Source organism: Ciconia boyciana, chromosome 18, assembly GCF_034638445.1.
Source record: "Ciconia boyciana chromosome 18, ASM3463844v1, whole genome shotgun sequence".
Classification (NCBI taxonomy): domain Eukaryota; kingdom Metazoa; phylum Chordata; class Aves; order Ciconiiformes; family Ciconiidae; genus Ciconia; species Ciconia boyciana.
This window is the reverse complement of record NC_132951.1, coordinates 5,736,743-5,750,468: the sequence shown is the minus strand read 5'-3', so window position 1 is coordinate 5,750,468 and position 13,726 is coordinate 5,736,743. Positions and strand designations below refer to the sequence as shown.

At 58.1% G+C, this 13,726-nt stretch overlaps 3 protein-coding genes across 7 annotated transcripts in view; 1 reads left to right on the top strand and 2 right to left on the bottom strand.

The window, feature by feature from the left end:
• Window positions 1-422: 422 nt before the first annotated feature.
• Window positions 423-5,407, bottom strand: UCK1 (uridine-cytidine kinase 1). The gene is made up of 7 exons (XM_072882815.1): window positions 5,307-5,407; window positions 4,838-4,997; window positions 3,880-3,976; window positions 3,616-3,758; window positions 3,423-3,517; window positions 2,298-2,346; window positions 423-1,876 (listed from the first exon to the last, which is right to left on the bottom strand). The coding sequence occupies exons 1-7, from the start codon at window positions 5,391-5,393 to the stop codon at window positions 1,689-1,691; spliced, it is 819 nt and encodes a 272-aa protein (XP_072738916.1). The 5' UTR covers window positions 5,394-5,407; the 3' UTR covers window positions 423-1,688.
• A 100-nt stretch (window positions 5,408-5,507) lies between these two features.
• Window positions 5,508-8,192, top strand: PRRT1B (proline rich transmembrane protein 1B). Of its 3 annotated transcripts, none has more exons than XM_072883024.1 (4): window positions 5,508-5,678; window positions 6,544-6,904; window positions 7,094-7,234; window positions 7,343-8,192. In XM_072883024.1, the coding sequence occupies exons 1-4, from the start codon at window positions 5,644-5,646 to the stop codon at window positions 7,487-7,489; spliced, it is 684 nt and encodes a 227-aa protein (XP_072739125.1). In that variant the 5' UTR covers window positions 5,508-5,643; the 3' UTR covers window positions 7,490-8,192. The 3 variants fall into 3 exon arrangements, with proteins under 3 accessions (XP_072739125.1, XP_072739127.1, XP_072739126.1); XM_072883026.1 differs by lacking the exon at window positions 5,508-5,678 and adding an exon at window positions 5,998-6,227; XM_072883025.1 differs by lacking the exon at window positions 5,508-5,678 and adding an exon at window positions 5,998-6,249.
• Window positions 8,193-9,054: 862 nt separating this feature from the next.
• The window catches only part of RAPGEF1 (Rap guanine nucleotide exchange factor 1), an 89,462-nt gene continuing 84,790 nt past the window's right edge, over window positions 9,055-13,726 (bottom strand). For 2 of the 3 annotated variants that reach the window (XM_072882805.1, XM_072882804.1), the window contains 2 exons: window positions 13,007-13,135; window positions 9,056-12,432 (listed from right to left, as the gene is read on the bottom strand). In XM_072882805.1, coding sequence (XP_072738906.1) covers window positions 12,282-12,432; window positions 13,007-13,135 — 280 coding nt within the window. In that variant the 3' untranslated portion in view covers window positions 9,056-12,281. Of the gene's footprint in view, window positions 12,433-13,006; window positions 13,136-13,726 lie in introns of all 3 variants that reach the window. The other variant, XM_072882803.1, reaches the window with a different exon arrangement.

Sequence of the window (13,726 nt, the reverse complement as noted above, 5' to 3'; positions counted from 1 at the left end):
TGAACTGCTTTCTCCTCAGCATTACTGAGATGTACCACTGAACTGGGGTGATCACTAATAGATAACGAACCTTTACCAATTTCCAGTGTTGAAAAGACTATAGGGATGACAGCGCAGACTGCATTTTTAAGGGTTGGTTGGTTTTTTTTTTTCCCCCTCTAAAGCTTCGACCATTACAGAACTAAAGCTAACAATTCTGAGTTAAGGGGAAAAAGAACTGTTGAGTATAAGAGCATCTCCAGAAGTGTTCCTTTCTGTACCTTCATGCTGGTGTAGTGCAAGTAGCACAAATAATACCTTATATATAAAATGGTCATTTCTGCTCACTGTTTGTTCATTTGTTTATTAGCCAAAGTAACACACCCACAACCAACACAGCCAGACCCTGGTTTTAGAAAACTAGCAAATATGAAAAAGTTCCTCTTAATATTCCCCCCCCTTCTTAAAATTACACCATTAAGTCCAGATTCAAGAAGGCTACCACAAGGACGTTTTCAAAGGCCCAACCAGCACTTCATTTCAGAATTTTTTTTTCCCAGAAACTTCATGTTGCTGCAGTATCACTTATCTGGGGGGTAAGCTGGGGGTAAACGGGGATGTCAGTGTTTATACTTCCAGCCTCTTGTCTGCTGTTTAGAAAACCAGACATTCTTGAGTTTAAACTGCCTGAGTGCAAGGCAAGCGCTTTGACCCTGTTTGAGGGTGGAAGCACGTCCAGAGAGCTGTTTGTGCCGTCAGAAGGAGGGTCTTCCAATTCACAGCTTTCCCCCTTGCTGATCTTAACCACCCAGCTCTGCAAGTGGATGGATTCCGCCCAGCAGAATCTGCAACCAGCAGTACAGAAATGCCCTAAAAGACACTAATACTGGCAAGGTCAGGCTACCATTTCCATGAGCAACTCAATCCAGCTGGAGCTCACACATTCAGTAACTGTGGTAAAGGAGACTATTTGGGTACAAAAAATAATCATACAGCGTAACATGGTTCAGGAGCTTAGAAAGGAATAAGTTAGGAACCAGAATCACACAACTTCTTGGGCCTGTGTCCCCGACAAACTGCAAGTTCCCATTTGTCCCAGACAGTCTGTGTTTCATCTCTATCTCGGGGAGAGACTCCTCTACAGGTCAATCCTTCTGCCCCCCCATGCTACCACAGGCTAAAAAGGAGGCTGGCTGGCAGGAGAGCAATGCCAGAACTCAAGGTCCCAACAAGGTGGAGAAGAGCGAGGACTGCACCTGCTTGTTAAAATTAACAGGGTGTGAGCTAGTCTTGGATAAAGTGACTGTTTTTTCTTTTGAAAAAAACAGGCAGTTAATTTTCCTGCTAAGGAAGATCATCATCAGGGAGATGGAGTATCTTGCTAATCACCTGGTAGAGCTTAATTTTCAGGGGAGACTTTGGCATTGGATCTCATTTTGACAATTAAAAAAAGGCAAGTAGCACTGCCTTTGGTTCATCAAGTAACATCATAACTCCAGACATTGTAGGAGAAAAGGGAAGGGTTTTGCGGGGAGAGGGGCAGCAGGCCAACTCTTTCCTCTCCCCTCTGCGAGAATTTTCCACCAGTATCCCTTCCGCTGCTAGGATGATTTAAAGGGCACTTCACCAACCATTCTGTTGAAGTCCTTTCCCAAAGTTGTCTTCAGCGTTGGTCTGGACGAGAGGCAACTCCTTCAGACACCGACAGGCTAGTGCGGACGGCTACTGGACTCCAGGTGGGAGCGTTTGCCGGCCACCAGCACGCTGCTGCTCTCTGTCTGTTCAGGGAATGGGCGCTTGTAGGTCCGACCGTGTCCGTTCATTGCCCCTCGCTGCCACTTGCAGATGTCTCCATTTAGGATGTCTTGAATGTGCTGCACTATGAGGTTTATAGCAACTGCAGAGAGGAACGGGAAATACAGGACATGAGGGCTTTCTTGGCCGAGCTATCTAGAAAATGCGGAGCACCCACCCCTGTTCAGCTCAAGTTTTAACAACAATCCCTTAAATGAAACTATGCCTGCCCTCTGCAGTGAGGTCGGACCTCAACAGAAACCAGCCACTGCAGCACCAGCTTTAACACCGGTGTCCTGCTCTGCATCTCCAATCCCACGTCACTTTTTCCAGCCCTCCGCAGGCTGAGCAGCTGGTCATCCCTCCCGGTCAGGCTCTGCACAGCTCCCTCCCCTACAGCCTTCCAGCAAAACACCTTTCCTTAGAAGCATGCAAACAAGGCAGCGGTGTGCCAGCCGCTCTCTTCCCAACCCCAAAGGTGGTCTCCCCAGAGAAATCAGGCAGAGAACTGAGCTCCCTTTTACCCATGTTGTCAACTCCTCGGGGGATGATCACATCTGCATACTTCTTTGTCTGCAAAACAACAGTGGTGGAGACTGTTAAAGGGAAAAGTCAGCTTTATTCTAGCAAGAAGCTACCAAACGCCAGAAAGCTGGGGGCAAAGATGGAGGGGTTTCTGTGCTCTAGGGCTGCAAGTTAAAAGCTCTCAGTCATGGTAACACCTAAATGAATTGAGAAGTCATACTGGCTAACCCACACCGGTCAGGGCTTGTTCTTACTGTCCCTTTGCAGTGAATCACCAGGTAGAAGCAGTAGGTCAAGCTTGGAGTACTTGCTTCTACACTTCTGAAGAGTACGCTGCCTTCAAATGGGTTGCCCGCTTCAAGGCTGAGGTCTGTTTGCTAAGAGCTGGTTCTAATCAGCATTTCACAAGCCATTGCTAAATCTCTGCCGAGAGCCAAGGTACCCCATGTGCATGTGAAATTCCTTCCTGCCTCTGATAACATTTTATTGATCTTTACCACCATAGAGCCCCTGCTTTTTTTTTCCCCTCCTACTTATAAAAAGGCTAGCAAATTCAGCATTTCTAATGAGTACTTTTACAATCTCAGAATTGCTTTGATCTAGAGCTTTTCCATCTTATTTAATCCACATACAGGATTTTGTTCTCAAAGGGTTTTTTTTACAAATTAATTTGATTATGTGAGCACCTGAACTGGCCCCACATTATATGGCATAGCAAGCAGACACTATAATGGTCTGCCCCAGGTTTTCACCAGTGTTCGCTGTTGAGAGTCTCTTGAAAACCAAGCTCTTCTTTCTTCCTGCAAGACTTAAGAATAAACGCAGAGTGGGAGTGTTTCAGTCAAAGGGACCCATGCTAAAATAGCCATGGCAGCGAGAAAACATGTGCAGGCTCTAGGGATTTCCACAGTGCTTTGCAAGCAGAAGGGACCAACCATTTAAGTTCCTTAAACAAGCAGCCTGTAATGGTTAAATAGACGAGGCAGAGGGGACAGCGTGGGAGTCGTGAAATACGAGTATCAAAAGCCACCACTGCTGCATCTACAGTGCAGCTAATCCCCAGGCGACCCTGCTCCTTCTCGTCCCCCAAAAACCACAAATCAAATTAGGGAAACATTTCGTACCGGTAAGCAGAACTCCTCAAAGGCAGGCTTGACGAACGTGGTGTACTGGGTGAGGATCTGCTCAAGGTCCCTCCCGCGTTTCATATCTCGCAGAACTAGGACGGGAAGATAAAACCCATGAGTTTCACCAGGTGGCAGAGGATGGATGAGGAACGCGAGCTGGCCGACGCTGCCCGTGACGGCAGAGCATTACCTCTGCGGGACAGCCGGACGTCGGAATCCGTGTCGACAAAGAGCCGGAGATGGAACATGTCCCGAATATCTTGATTGTAGAAAACCAAGATCCCCTCAAAGAGAACAACGTCTGCGGGATAGACCACCGTCGTCTCTGCCAGCCTGCCAGGAAAAAACACCCAGAGCACGTTGCTAAATGGGTCTCGCACCACAGTCCGTCCCCAGGCCCAGCTGGAGACATCCACATACACACCCCAAGGCTTCCCACAAACCGGAAACCTACCTAGAATGGGTCACAAAGTCGTAGCTCGGTACCTCAACTGTTTTGCCCTCAACAATATTTTTCAGGGTTGTATGCATCAAGTCATTATCAAAAGCGTCTGCAAGAGGAAGGTTTAAAGAGGAAGAAGTTCAGGTGCTGCTATATCCAGTGTTCTGCTCAGATTTTCTAGACCTGAAGGAAAAAACAATCTCTGTCCAGTATTATGCCAGGAGAAAAGGAACTTACGGCTTATTCTTTCCTACCAGCAGCAACCCAATGCTCCCGCCCAAACGAGAACTGCTATACTTGGTTACAGAGACAAGGAAGGGAGAATTTGCTGTTTATAAGCAACTACAATACAATGACATTAAGAACCCAGCTGTGAAGTTAGTAATTGTATAATTTTACCAAACTGCTTGGTAATTGTATAATTTTGTGCAACTCTTTTAGTCTGTTAGCTAAGAGTAATTTAGAAAACCTCAGGCATCTTTAATGCTTTTCATTATCCGCCCTGGTGAACCGACAGCAGGCTCTGCTTCAGCCAAGGGCAGATCATTGTCCCGTTTGCAACCCACCGCGCTGCCCCGAGCGAGGGGAGCGGCTGTTTATGTGGACAAGAAACATCAGGAAAGGATTTAGGGAATGACGTAGTTTATTACGGATCCTCTCAGCAGCTGAGAACGAGGAGACAGAGCTCCGTGCAAGCCGGGGTGCTCTCCGACTCCCCAGCATCGCGCTCTGCCGAGGTGTGCTAACAAACACGGCCGTCACCGCCCGCAGCAGCGCAGCTTCCACGGCAGCGATGCGTACACGCAGAGAAACAGACGTTTCGGTGGGGGAACGAGCATTTCTGCTACCCAGTACCTCTCATTTTCTACAAGCCCTTTCCGTAAGCCCCAGCTGCTCTCCGGCCACCACCTCAGCCACGTTCAAGACGGGAGAAAGGCTGCAGGGCCTGTCCCACGCGGGCGAGCCTCACCCGGGTGGTCGAAGTTGTACTGTCCCCTCAGCGCCTTGCCCTTCTGCTCGGCGGTCAGCACCTTGTAGAAGCTGTCCTGGCTGAGGATCAGCACCTTCCGCTGCCGGCGGTCCACCTCGTTCTGCCCCAGCAGCTCCATGATCTTCTCGCAGACTGTGGACTGAGCGGGGGGGCTCAGGCCGGGCGGGGGAACCGCCGCCCCCCGCCGCGGCACCCAGCCGAGCCCTTTCCCGCCGGGCAGCGGGGCCGCGACCCGCCCCCCCACCGGCGCCCGCTGCCGCCGCGGAGGAAGGAAGCGGCGCTCGCCGCTGGAGCCCGAGCCCGAGCCCGAGCCCGCTCCGCCGGCTGCCCCGGGACGCGGGGGCCGAGGCCGGCACCGGCGATGCCCCGGCGGGCCCCGCGCAGCTTCCCCCGCCCCGCTGGGCAGCGGCCGCGGCCCGGGCAGAGCCGGCGGCGCCCGGCGTCTCACCTTGCCGCTGGCGGTGCCGCCGCTGACGCCGATGAGGAAGGGCTTGGGGTGCGGCCGCTCGGGCTCGGCGCCGCCGGCGGAGGCCATGGCGGGGCGGCGAGGGGGGGGGTGGGGGGAGGCGCTGCCGCGGGGGCTGACGGGAGGTGTAGTCCGCGGGGCGGGGCCGCGGGGCGAGGGCGGGGCCGGTGGGGGCGGGGCCACGTGCGCTGAGCGCGTCCGGCCTCAGCCGCGGGCGGGGCGGCGCCGCCGGTCCGCGCGGCGCGCGGGCAGGGGCGCATGCGCACACTGCGCGTGTACACCCTCGTGCGCGTGTGCCTGTTCGCGCGAGCGCACGTGGATGCGGGACCGGGAACGTGCGAGGGACCGGGACACGTGAGCACGGGCGGGGCAGGACACGTGCGGCAGCGCGCGCACGCCCCGTGCGCGCGGGCATATACGTACATGTACACGCGCACATTAAACACCGGCCGCAGCTACGGGACGCACCGTGCGCGTGCCTTTGGCGTCAGGCGCGGGAGCACGGGGCGCGCGCTCCCCACGCGTGCACGGTGCTTCACGCCGCCGAGGGGCCGCACGTTCATACGTGAAAAAGCCGTTGACGTGGACGCGCACCCGAGCGCGCGCGCCGCCGCCCCCGCCCCGGTCCCCGGCCCCGCCGCCCCGGGCCCGGGGGGGGTGAGGCCGCCCCGCCCCCTTCCGAGGCCGCCCCGGGGCGGCGGGGCCGGGGTGGCCGTGCCGGGTGCGGCCCTCGCCCGCGCAGGGCCCTGGGCAAACAGCCGGTCAATGATTAACCCGCCCGGCCCCGCGCCCGTCCCGCCGGCGCTGCGCTGCGCTGCGCTCCCGGCCGCCGGCGCGGGGCCATGCGGGGGCCGGGGGCCGCGGCGGGGCCGTAGCGGGGGGCCAGGCCCGAGCGTCCGGCAGGTGGGACCCCGCGGGCACCGACGTGAGTGGGGACGGCGAGGGCGGCGGCGGCGGCGGGGGGGGGACGGACCCGTGGGGGTGGCGCCGGGGACGGGGCTCCCGCCGTGGCGGGGCCCGGCAGAGGGGCTGCGCTCACCCGGCTGCCGCGGGCGGCCCGGCCCGGCCCCACCCCGCTCTCGACCCGAACCGCGGGGGGTGGGGGCGGCGGGGCCGGGGCCGTGCCCGTCCCGTCCCGGCCGGTCGCGGCCCCGCCGCCGGCCATCGCTGGCGGGGTTGGGGGGCAGCGGGGCAGCCCAGGGCCTCCCTGTCCCCGCAGGCCTCTCCGCGGGATGGAGGGCGACGCGCCGGCCGGGGCCCGGGGCTGCGGCCCCGCAGCCGAGGGAGCGGAGCGGGGGGGTGGCGGCGGGGCGGCCGGGGGGCAGCCCGGCTCCGGCACCCGCCGGGACCCCCCCGCGGGCCGCGGGGACGGGTCCGTGGTGGTGGCGGCGGTCAGCAACGCGGCCTTCGAGGGGGACCCGCCGCCCTACTCGCCCCCGGACCCCAAGAGCGTTCATCTCCTCTACCCGCCGTTCCCGGCCAGCTTCTCCCAGCCAGCGCCCGTCGTCTACCAGCCGGGCCCGGGGCCGGGGCCCTTCCCGCCCCAGGGCATCCCGGCTGCACCCCTGCCCTACCCCACCGTACGTGTCCCCCACCCCGACCTGTCCCTGCCCAGCTCTGCGGCGGGGTCACCCCTTACCCCCCCTCCCGGGTTTGTGGGGTCCCAAGCGGTGCCTCGAGCAATGCTCGAGCTCCACAACCCGGGGGGGCACGGGGGGCGGGGTCGTGCAGCGCTAACCACCCCCCACCCCCCCCCCTCCCCGTCGCAGTACGATGGGCAGCAGAGCACCGGGCCATCGCCCGCCGGCCGCGGGCAGCGCCTGCCCAAGGACTACATGGTGGAGTCGGTGCTGGTGACCGTCTTCTGCTGCCTGCTGACTGGGGTCATCGCCCTCGTCTACTCCCATGAGGTAAGGACGGCGCGGTCCTGATTTGCACTGAACCCGCCTGGTGCCTCGGATCCCCCCTCCCGCTGCTGCAGGTCACTTCTAACCTCTCCCCTTCTCCTCCTGTGCCAGACCCGGGCTGCGCTCAGCCGTGGGGACGTGGCCCAGGCGAATGTGGCATCCAAAAAGGCCCAGTCGCTGGTCCTCTTCAGCCTGCTCTTCGGGTTGTTCGCCTCCATCAGTTGGGTCATCTACGTCCTGGTGGCCCTGTACCTATGACAGGGGCCCCGAGCCCCAGGGACACGGTGCGTGCCGGGGGCTCCTTGCGGCTCACCACGGCCCGGGGGGCATGGGCAGGTGGAGCGGCCGTAGCCCCCGCACGGCATCGCCGGGGCTGCCGTGGGAAATGGGCGACCCCAAAGCGTTACCGATGGGTGACCACGAAGCGTTATCGGGGCCGAGGGGCAGCGTCTGTCCTTCCTGGGGGGGTGAGGAGCCGCTCTGGAGCCACACGCGCCGTCGCCCGCCTGCTCTCAGCCCCGAGAGCTGTGGCACGGGCAGGACGAACCCAGACGGAAGCGATGCCGGTGCCATGCATGCCTTGCCAGAGCCAGCTCTGGGCAAGGAGCCTTGTCGGAGCAGCGGCACCACGTACGGGATCGGGCACTGCTGCGGGAGGTTGAATCCCGGTACCGCAGACTGTCACTTGGAGATGCAAAACGGGACTCTGTCGCAGGGAGCATCTCGCAGAGCGGGGGCTGGAGACAGAGCAAAGGGCCAAGGCGTAACAGAGAGGCCAAAGCGTGCAGCCGCTCCGCCGGCAGCTGCTGCTCTGGCCGTGCGAGAAGCCCTCACCAGTAATTGATAATGTGAGAAAATACAAAACCACGTATTTAGCTTCTACGGTAATTTTGCACACACACATACACACGCGCTGTATCTCCACCTTCTTGCTGCTTCCAGACTGAAATAAAACACAGGTGTAGCCAAAGCTTCTGTTTTCTCTGCACACCAAGGACCTTCCCCCCGCCCCGTGGCTTTTGTCCACCACGAAATTCAGGGTAAGTTGTCCTGCAATCGGTCGAATGAGGGTTTCCTCCAAAAGCAGGTGGGTGCTGGAGCTCCAGCACAAGCCGGACCCCGGGGAAGGGGCGTCCGGGGGTGCCACTCGCAGAGCTGCTGCGGGGAAGGGGAGGACAAGCCGCTGGCTCTTCAGAGGCTGCTCCGGTGAGCCGAGCAGGGAGGTAAGCGTGCCCCGTGCCAGGCCCCGGCTCTGCTCGCAGCCGCGCTCAGGTCTGCGTCTTGGGGCGGGGGGGGGGGGTGATGGACCCCGCACCCCCTCGCGCTCTGCCGGGCCGGTGGGATGTGGCACTGTGGTCCAGCCCCAGCGAGCGAGCGGGTGGTATGTGCTCGGTCAGTGTCTGGGCATCCTCCTCCCGAGCTGGCCGATGCAGATTATTTCCAGAGGAATTTTGAACCCCATCCAGGACTGAAATAGCGTGGGAGCGTGCTCGGCCGCCGCAGGGGTTATTTATAGCCCTCAGCCGCCCGGCACACGGCTGCTGCACGAGCTGGGCTGTGGCCGGGCACGTGCCTGCCAACGTGTGTTTTGGGTGGCGGAACCCCCCTGACACGGGGGACACCAGTGCCCGGAGGAAGGGGACAGGAGTGGATATCCCCCCCCAAGTGTTGGGCTCGTACTGGGGTGAGACCGTCTTGCTGGGAGGTAAGGAAGGGATTTATGGGGGAAAAGTAAAAGGGAAAAGGGCCAAGGGCAGAGGAGAACTCGGAGGGGCACATGAGAAAACATGAGGCCACACCAGCACCAGAAGTGGATTCGATTGTCACTTTAATCCACAGACTGCTGCATGCACTGTAAACAGGATCATCAGGCGGGTTTGTTATTGGTGTTTATTTGTCTTTAATATAAAAGTTACAGGTCCGAAATGTTTGCAGGAAAATGCCACCATCAGGTCTGCGTTAGTGGTAAATATATAATACAACTAAATAGCTGGGCGTGGGGAGAGGCCTGGGAGCAGGACAGGGGGCTGCGGACCGGGGGCATCGCTCTTCCCGGCTCCCTGCCCCGCGCGGAGAGGGGACTGAGGCCTCTCCCTCCCCCCAAAACGAGAGGTGACGGCCTCAAGGATGCTGCCTGCAAGACATGTGAACGTGCTCATGGCCAGTCTTGCAAACGGCTGCTGTTCTGGGCTTCTGCTCCCCAGGGGTGCTGCTCTTGGAGAGGGGGGGTCCCTGCTCAGCAAACCTGAAGCTGCTCTGGGCAAGGAGACCCTTCTTTAGGGTCCCTCCAGCCCCGTGAGCCTGGCTCGAGGTTGGGACACGAGCCAGGAGCTGTGGTCGGGACAGCCCGCTCGGCTGGGGATGGCCGCAGAGCAAAGGAGAGAAGGGGGGGGAGGAAAACCTGGGGGCTCGGCCCCACCGTGCTGGACGAGGTGCTGCGGCCGTGCAGCCCTCCCATCCCCACGCCGTGGGCTGAGCCTCCGGATTTGGGGGGGGCTGGTGGAGGGTGGAGAGCGAGACCCCCCTTTGGCACGAAGAGGGCTCATGGTTTTAAGTGCAGGGAAGAATCTGGAAACAGCTCCCGCTCGCCAGCGAGAGAGGAAGTGAGCACCCCGGCAGGGCTGAAGACAAGGTGCACCCTCCTGCCCCTCCATGGCATCAAGCCCCAGCCATGAACACTGCACCCCCAAGGCCCCCGCACGGGGAAAGCGGAGCGACGGGCTGTGGTTTTAGTGCTACCGCCACACACGACACTCCTAGAAACAGCCCGTGCCACAGCACGCCATCCGAGGGAGGTGCTCGGAGCCGGCCGGGGGGAAGCCTGCACCAGACATGGGGTGTATTTGCTTCTTCAGAGTCTCTCCATGTTGGGCTTTTTAAAAAATCTTATTTATAAAGGAAAACTCAAGAAATTGCTGCCTGCATGGAAGGCTGGGAAGCCTTTGGGGATTGCAGAGCCTCGCTGGACATGACACATGGCTCCAATGCCCTTAGCGCCATAAAAATAAACTGGTTTTGAAGTGTACTGGCTCAGATGCCGTGTTTCAGCACAGGAAGATCCCCGCTCCTCCCGCTCTGGGGCTGCACAGCACAAACCAGTGTTGGACCCTATGCTCTCCTCCCCAAGAAGATGCCCTCATGGGTGGGGGGGGTCTCTCTGCACTTCACCATTTGGCTGCTGCGCGAGTCCTGTGCCTACAGCTTCAGGAAAATAACCCAGCTGGGTACCATCCTACGAACGGGGCAATGCTGCTGTCGCTCCCTCCTGCTGCCGTCAGGCAGAGCTGCCGTCTGCAGGGAGCTGGCTAAGACTCTGCAATCTGTAGAAGGAAGTGCTTGCAACTTTGATTCACCCAGAATAAACAGAGGCTTTAGCAAACACAGAGCTGCTATTGAGAAATAAGTTAAGGATGCTCTGTGAAACACCCCGTCTGTATTCCTTGTGAGCCGCTGCCCTAAAACTGCAGGATTTTGTTAGACAAAACTCTGTAAAAAACCTGTGACCAAGCGACACGGTGCTGAGAAAGGCCTCGCAAGGCTGCTAAAACGTGCAGCATACGCTCAAACCCACGCTCCATGCTGTAAACCATCGGATGAGGACAGAGAAGAGGGACGTGAAATGGTCCGGCTGGGGCTGCGCTGGAGGGGATGCCCCGGGGGGGACACAGAGAGGGGAGAGAGGGGCTGAATAAGGCACACCAAACAGATTGGGGTCAACGCTGCGTGTGTGGGAAATGAGACCCCCCCCTCGCTCCTCCATGCCGGGCTGCCCCTGCCCTGCTGGCTCCGGCACGGCAGGACTGGGGACGGGGACCTGCTGGGGCTCCTGCCAAAGCGTGGATCACGAAGCACAGCACCAAAGGTCAGTCAGACGGGCACCCCCTGAAAAAACCATTTGGCAACAGTGAGAAGAGAGGGGAAGGGGGCGGAGGGGACAGGGCAGCTCGGCTGGGCACAGGGCTCCTTCCCGATGCCCATTTCCAACCCCAGAAATGGACCCGCTGGCTCCTTTGCCTGGCTCCTGTGCCCGCTCTGCAGCCAGCGCCCACACGGCCGCCCCGAGCCTCCTTTCTTCCAGCACTTGGAACAACATTGTCACTGGTTGTGAATTTTATACATAGTTTTGCACTTTCTTTCCTATAAACACATTGGTATTCAGACATGCATCAAAAAAGTCCCAAATGAATTCTAAATACTAATATTTACAGTCTCATATACTACAGCATTTACTGTGCAAAAGCTAGTACCATCACTAAAAGATACGGGTTCACAGGACAAGTGAACCGCAGTACCTCGAGTAGTCAATGTTTCCAGGGTTTGGAGGGATTACCGTTGCTTAAATAACGAGATCTGAGAGGAGGAGGGGAATACGATGACTGGAGATGGCGGGTCCCTGCCCACAATTTCAGTGCCTCTTCCGTATCTATGACCGGTGCCTTCCTCCCATGAAGAAGGCGCCAGAAATCTGGGGTAAACTGAAGACCCCTGTAAACACAAGCAGCTCTGTGAAAGCAGAGCTCCTCTGGCAGGCAGCGGGAGACTCTTCCATCCTCATCTCCTAGGGATGAACACGTTTCGAGGTGGCATTGCAGGGGAGACTCAAACCCTTGGCTTCCACGGCTGCTGCCTGCTGAACACCACTCCGGAGACAAGTTTGTGGGTGCGGAGCTCTTGCTGACCCTCCTTCGTGGACGAAAACAAAAGCCCGGGTATTTCCAGATGCAATTGGCCAGCAAACCAGTAACACGCTTGCCTGGGACCCCCCTTCCACAAAGCCCTCTCCCCGGGTTTAAAGCTGATTCGTGGCACAGAGGGACGGGAGGAGGAGGGCGAGTGCAGCGAGCACCGGCTGATCTCTGCCCTTGGCGGCTGACGCGCACGGTTACTTCTCGCCTGCTGCGAGAGCCCGACATTCACACACCCAGAGATCGCTGCCAGCTGGGAGGGAGGGTGCGTCATCCAGTAACAGGTACAAACATTGAACTCCAGTCTCATAGCTGCCCTCGGTGCGTCTGCGGAGCAATTCTCCTCGCTCGCACAACCCCTCCTCCTAGGTTTTCTCTTCTCGGTCTGTTTTCCGCCTCGTAATGTTCCGAGGTTTGATTTTGAGGGACAGTTCCCACAAGGCCTCCTCAGCCAGGTGGTCGCTGAAATCGTTGAAGAATGACACTATGTCGTCGTTTCTTTTGATGTCGTAATGTCTGGAAGACCACAGAAGAGGGCTGCAGTTAAGCGAGGGGCTACCTGGGGACCTCTCCCCCACCCTGCTCTAAGGACATCCAGCGCTGAGGTCTATGCCCAATACTCATGACGGTGGTGTGACACCAAAGAGGGGAAAAACCATCATGCCCATCGCTGAACCGGGAAAAAAAAGACCCTAATCACACTGAAATCAGCAGTTAGATCTGGTGCCTCTGCTGCAAGACAATATTTGGGAAACCCACCATGACCTAGAGAACCCATGAACCAGCAACAGCAAAACCCGGAGGAAAAACCGTTGTGTGAAAGAGAGTAGCGGCAAAACTTTATTGCACTGGATCTCAAAACTAATATAGGAAAATGTCTTCACAACTTTTAGTTGTATCTAACCTAGAGCGGGAAGGAGACTGTGACCAGAGCCCTGTCGTTCCCAGGTCTCCTTTCATCTCCATCGCGATGCTGTGACCTTAGACTCCCTTCCCCTTCCACGGGGGCTCCCGTGCCCCAGCCACGACCCCCCCAGTCCCCACGGTGGTGCCTCGAAGCCAGCTCTGACCCCCCTGTTGCTGCACTTACACTTGTTGGAAGCACCTCATGCTGTCCAGGATGTTAAACTGCTGCCAGCGCTTGGAAAAGTTCACTTTGCTGTCAATGTAATCAGGGTTTCCCAGATGAACAAAGGTCAGGTCCTGCAGAATTAGGCCTCTGAAAGAGAGAAAGGGGCAGCAGGCCAGGGAGTAGGCAAACAAGTACAGAAGTTAGTCACACAGGGGCAGGACGGCCAGCCAAAAGGCAGCCAGACGCAATCGAACAGCCTCCCGCTGCTGCCACCATCAGCATGGCAACTTTAAACTGGAGGGAAACGCTCCCCCAGCAGCAGATCCAAAGGTATTTAGGTGCAAGGCGCGCACCATGCAGAGCCGAGGGACCTGTGAGGCGAGGCACTCATGGTCACACTAAGGGTGCTGAGGTGGCTCTTTCACCTTCCATGGAAAGGAGGGCCAGGCTGGAAGAAGGTCGCAATGGGAAGTGCCTGCAGGGGTTAAACCTTCCTTCCAGTTTTATGCACGAGGGTTTCCCTCACGTTGAGGATTCACTAGCAAGAGGGTCAGCGCTCCCTTCCTCCCTCTGCCTCCCCTGCTCAGCCATGCCTCTGCACAGTCCTGCTGTGGTCCCCTGCCAGATGAGATGCCATGTACCTATGCAACCTCCTCCTACAGAACTCTTTCCAGGGAAGAAAGCAAGACCAGGAGAAGTTTTACTGGTGTAAACCCAGAGCAAATCTGGTATCTAGAG

Coding starts and splice junctions, on each gene's coding strand:
- UCK1 (XM_072882815.1), bottom strand. CDS start 5,393: ATGGCCTCCGCCGGCGGCGCCGAGCCCGAGCGGCCGCACCCCAAGCCC. Junction 3,977..4,837: donor GTACAACTTCGACCACCCGG/GTGAGGCTCGCC, acceptor TTCCTCTTGCAG/ACGCTTTTGATAATGACTTG. Junction 3,759..3,879: donor GACTTTGTGACCCATTCTAG/GTAGGTTTCCGG, acceptor TTTTCCTGGCAG/GCTGGCAGAGACGACGGTGG.
- PRRT1B (XM_072883024.1), top strand. CDS start 5,644: ATGCGGGACCGGGAACGTGCGAGGGACCGGGACAC. Junction 5,679..6,543: donor CGTGCGAGGGACCGGGACAC/GTGAGCACGGGC, acceptor CTGTCCCCGCAG/GCCTCTCCGCGGGATGGAGG. Junction 6,905..7,093: donor CACCCCTGCCCTACCCCACC/GTACGTGTCCCC, acceptor TCCCCGTCGCAG/TACGATGGGCAGCAGAGCAC.